The sequence below is a fragment of the Arachis ipaensis genome, chromosome B09 (assembly GCF_000816755.2).
Source record: "Arachis ipaensis cultivar K30076 chromosome B09, Araip1.1, whole genome shotgun sequence".
NCBI classification, from domain to species: domain Eukaryota; kingdom Viridiplantae; phylum Streptophyta; class Magnoliopsida; order Fabales; family Fabaceae; genus Arachis; species Arachis ipaensis.
Window position 1 is genome coordinate 143,061,863 of NC_029793.2, and position 4,891 is coordinate 143,066,753.

The window sequence follows — 4,891 nt, forward strand, 5'->3', positions numbered from 1 at the left end:
AGTGGAATGTGCAGGGAAAATGACCTATGAACAGCTTCCTCCAAGGTGATAGAGCAATTCCATCTCTTGGGATGCTTGGAGTGGATTCAGAAGTTGGTAGGCACAAGAAAATGGAGAGAGATCATGATAAAACAGCAATAGTGAAGTGTGAAAGAAAGTTATTATGACCAAGTTAACTTAGATTGTTGATTGTTCACTCACTATGTAAAGGAGAAGGCCCCACGTTTAATAGTGCTTGTGTTTACCAGAATTAATTATTCCTTTCATGGTTGCTTCCTAAACCAGACACCAGATTAATTGAATGAATCAATAATGCAAAGTGTACTTAAGTGGCGTGCTTAGTTGGCGCAGCTTCAAGAATGAAAATTAAAGCTTTGTTTGACTCTGGCTTGGCTTAAACCAATAGCATGAGTGAAGCTGAAGAATTAAAAGAGAGTGAAATCAAGACTCTGAAGAATTTGAGTATAGATATATTATTTAAGACAATCTAATTATTATTATCCATAGGATTAGTAGCATTGGATCCATTAGCGTAGGTCCTCGTGTACAACTAAAGTCAAGCAACGGGCTCCTGCATACGGCAGCAGGGGCAACGTTCCATTGAGGGCCACCATACTTTGACTTCTGAGTATTCTATCTCTAGTTTTCTGTGTTACTCGTACTAGTAGAGATACAGTAGTCAAAAACAAGAAAGAAAACGCTACACGTATCTATGAACATTGATTAAGCACAAGTGTTTATGTCGTGTTGGTGTATTTATCAAGTAGTCTAAGTTATTTGGATTGGCAAGTGGCAATATAGTCATTTTCGGGAACACGTTGTTGTCATCTGACTGGCCAAATTATGTACCAACTAGTAACTACTAGTACTAACAACCAGTCAAAACAAAAAAAGGTACTAACAAAGGTTGCAAAGGAATTCTAGTTTTGTTGTTTTAAGTTGATCAATTTTGTATTTCAGGTTTACTATGACCATAGAGGCTAAAGCATTATGCTTGTCCAAAACACACATATATGATAGGACACTATAATCAACCTCCCCCAATGAAATGAGCCTAGTTAATGTTGTAGTTTAGCTACTGTTTGTAAAGGTAATTAATCATTTTAAATATGATCTTACGTTAGCCTAATATCGCCGAAAGATATAGGGTCATTCGTGCATCAATGAAAAGCTCCTCTTTCACGCCCGCACTACATTATTAATCATTAATCTAGCACTTTCAATAGTTTCAATCCTTTCAGCTTAATCGAAGAAAACAACGTAAATCGGTAAATCATAATTTTCAAGTACTTCTCGTGATATTCTCCAGCTAGTACAAAATGGTATATGTATTTCCATTATTCCATTAAATTACACGATACATTTAGAACATTTTAAGAGAATGAAAAGAACCGTTACAAAAAAACTATCCTACGTCAAAGCTAAAGCGGTTACACCACTGCATCTAGAAATTATCTGCCAAACTTACTTGGCATCATAGCCACGATACCACAGTTCACTCCAATATCAAAAGAAAATTATTCATCTAAGAGAGCTAAATATTCGAACTTAGGGAACGGAAAAAAAAAGAATTATAGAAAGAAAGAACCATGAGCCTAGACCTAGTAAAAGAAACACAGACACATTACCTACACATAACTAAGTTGGTTAAGGAAGGGACAACCGAAGAGTTGAAAACAGAAGGATCCCCTCCATATGTGAAGTCGTCATGTTCAGCATTCACAAATGCTGGAATCACAAAACTGTCAGAAGCATCAGATTCCAGAGAGTTTGGGGACTTTCTCCTATCTTTATCGCTTCCCAAAGAGGTGCCATTACTACGTCTCCTCTTCCTAGATGACCACCGTAATTGAGATAGTATATCATCTTTCAAGAGGTCTGGAAACAACACAGGCTTCTTACTTTTATCCCCTTCAGAATCCAAGCATGCATCAGCCTCCTTTGATTGTATGACATCTTCTGTGGATAATTCACTTGATTTGCAGGGACCTTGTTTTGCCTTTAAGGTTGACAATACAGAATCCACAAGGTCAGGCCTTCCCCTCATCTTCACCCACTCATTCCCTATCCATTCTTGAGACTGTCGTAGGTTATCAAGGTCAAACATTGACACCAACTTCTCCCCTGCAAAGATCACAAACATAAATGTCAATTACACCACAGCACAAACAGGTGTCAAGTGTTAGCAGCAAATTTCAGAGAAAAAAATAAGGGAAGAGCAAACAGTCATACCTGGGAAATAAACACGATATTTAGCTTCAGACACTATTTTAACAACAATGCCTTCCCACCAACCGTCATGCCACCAAACATCAACAATGGAACCAACATCAACCCCCGTGGATTTTTCAAATCTATGAGGTGGTGGGACTGGCCGAATCTTATTCCTTCCATACTTCCGTAGCCTCAGATCATCATGAGCTGAGATTTTGGAAGCCAAAACCCATTCCTAAACCAAAAAGGAAAAAAGCAATGTTAACATTTGGACAAGTTCATAATCGATATAAAGGGAGGTTAAAGATGACGCTTATTAAGATACCTCGAGCTTCTTGGTTTCATCAACGGCATCCTGAATGTCTTGATATTGAACCTTCACTTTATTTTTGTGCATCTTAACAATAGAGGCTCTGAACCAACAGCCTCTCATTCCACTGTCCTGTGAGAGAACCTCAACTTGGGAACCTACAACTAAATAGTCATCAGAAACATTCTTCAACGAAGTCTTTCCCGTTCCAATTTTGGTATTGGATTTAGAATTACTCAAATCTAGTTTAATAGCAGCCAAATCAGCCACTTCTTTGCTACCAACTTTTGTCAGGCGCCGCCTCTTCTTAGGTCTACTCTCAGCAGCTGGATCAGAGTTTCCTTGACTATTGTCAGACAGACCAGAACTCCCATGAGACCTTGATTCAGAAGGCGCACACATGAATCTGATTATATCTTGTTTCCAGTAACCCTTAAGCTGGGATACATCGAAGGGTTTAACATCATCATTATCAAATTGTTTTCTGCATATGAATGGCTCCCAGAGAGTATATCTCGCAACACTCTGAAGCTTTTCGTAATGTTGTGGAGTAACGACAGAAGCCAATCCATCTATGCATTCAATACTTAGATCTTGAAGATAAAGAGAAAAGAAAACCTCTCTCTCACAAAAATCATGAGGCAAATCGATACCAACCTCATCAATTTTGTGAAACCATCGTACCACAACCATCCTGTTGCCTCTGGAATCCTCATACATGTCTTCCAAGTAGGCAACCAGACGTTTGCCTTCTTCTGCTAAAACATATACAAAATCATAAACCTGGAAAACATTTTGAAATCAGGCAAAACAAGCAGGTTGGAAAAGTCAAATATAGATAAGGTGTGGGAATAGAAGGAGATGCATAAAAAAATAAAAATTATATATATATGACGATGACTTACAGATATCTTAAAACCGTTTCGCTTAAATGACTGATAGTGATTTCTTCTTTTCTTGCAAGTCCAAGGAGACCCTAACCATAAGAATTCTTTTGTACCATGGCCCAGCTTCCCCAATTGATTATCCTGGAAAACATACAGAAGAATTGAATAAGGAAATGGATCATATAACAAATAAGGGCTTACATTCGAAGAAAAAAAAAATTACCAAAATCCTATTGCTGCTTCATAAATCATAATCAGTACCTTCAAGGTTTCAGCATCAGCTGCACGAGCTGAATTCTCTGCGGAGGATTCTGAAAAGTTAAAACAAATTAAAAAATAAAAATTAGCATAATATCCAAGACTAACACTCTATAAACGAAGAACCAGTGGTGTTAAACACGGATACCTGGGCTATCAGGGGAGAATCAAGCCACAGGCAAACAGAGTTATAACACCTATCACATATCAAATTATGAATATGCCAGGTATTTTTTAGAACTTGAGAGATCGAAAAAGTAGATAAATAAATCCATGAATTTTAGCGGTGTGGCATAATATGTTGGAACACAAAAACTAAAATGGATGTAAGGAGGGAAAAAATGAAACAATCGAAGAATACAGTAAATCAGCGTGACAAAAACATGAAGCACACGAGAATTAGGGCGAAGATAAAACCCCAGGAAGACGAAAATTGGAAAGGCAAGGTATCCAAACCAATAAATTCAATTTTCATCGCAAACCCAAATGAAAATTCGAAGTAGGGAAAAAGCTGAGTGTTGCCGAAACGGCGAAACCTCAATACTCGAGGATAATTTTCACAAGAACGAGCGAATTATCAACCCCGAATTCAAAACCGGTTGAAAAGGACCAGTGAATTATCATAAGGGCTCAAAATGACAAACAGAAAGATAAAGAGAGTTTTAGGGCACGAACCAGAGAATAGGGAATCCAACCAATCAACGACTTCTTTGCGAGATTTGAGCTTGGAGAAAGACACAGAAGACCCCATGGAAGCAAGAAGCTTCTTCTGGGTGGGAAGCGCATAGTGATAAAACATGTGCCTCAAGCTCTTCTCTTTGCCAACAAGTGCCAGATCTGAGCTCCCATCCCTTCTCCTCAGAACGTAATGCACCTCCCTCCTTCCCTTCTCCCTCGACACCCAAACTTCCTCCCACCTCACGTACCCACACGACGCCATACCTTGCCCTAATTATAACCTAATCGGAATCAATCAATCAACCCACAACGAACGCAACGAAAAAACGAGAATTGAATTGAATTGCACAATTCGGCTATGAGGCGGTTCTTCTGCTGGCTGGCTGGCTGCAATGGAATAAGAGATTGATTTCAGAAGGCGGAGGATAGGTTTGAATCGCAATTTAAAGAGCGTTGTTTTCTGAAATGGTGATGTAATAATTATTTTCTATTTTCTATATTTGTTCTTTTCGATTTTGATTTTCTTTCTTGTTTTGACTCCTAA

General features: G+C 38.4%; 1 protein-coding gene across 1 annotated transcript; it reads right to left on the reverse strand.

The window, feature by feature from the left end:
* Positions 1,311-4,781, reverse strand: LOC107618069. The gene is made up of 6 exons (XM_016320001.2): positions 4,345-4,781; positions 3,673-3,722; positions 3,430-3,552; positions 2,540-3,307; positions 2,233-2,449; positions 1,311-2,124 (listed from the first exon to the last, which is right to left on the reverse strand). The coding sequence occupies exons 1-6, from the start codon at positions 4,607-4,609 to the stop codon at positions 1,625-1,627; spliced, it is 1,923 nt and encodes a 640-aa protein (XP_016175487.1). The 5' UTR covers positions 4,610-4,781; the 3' UTR covers positions 1,311-1,624.

Coding starts and splice junctions, on each gene's coding strand:
- LOC107618069 (XM_016320001.2), bottom strand. CDS start 4,609: ATGGCGTCGTGTGGGTACGTGAGGTGGGAGGAAGTTTGGGTGTCGAGG. Junction 3,553..3,672: donor CTGATGCTGAAACCTTGAAG/GTACTGATTATG, acceptor TATGTTTTCCAG/GATAATCAATTGGGGAAGCT. Junction 2,125..2,232: donor ATATCGTGTTTATTTCCCAG/GTATGACTGTTT, acceptor TGATCTTTGCAG/GGGAGAAGTTGGTGTCAATG.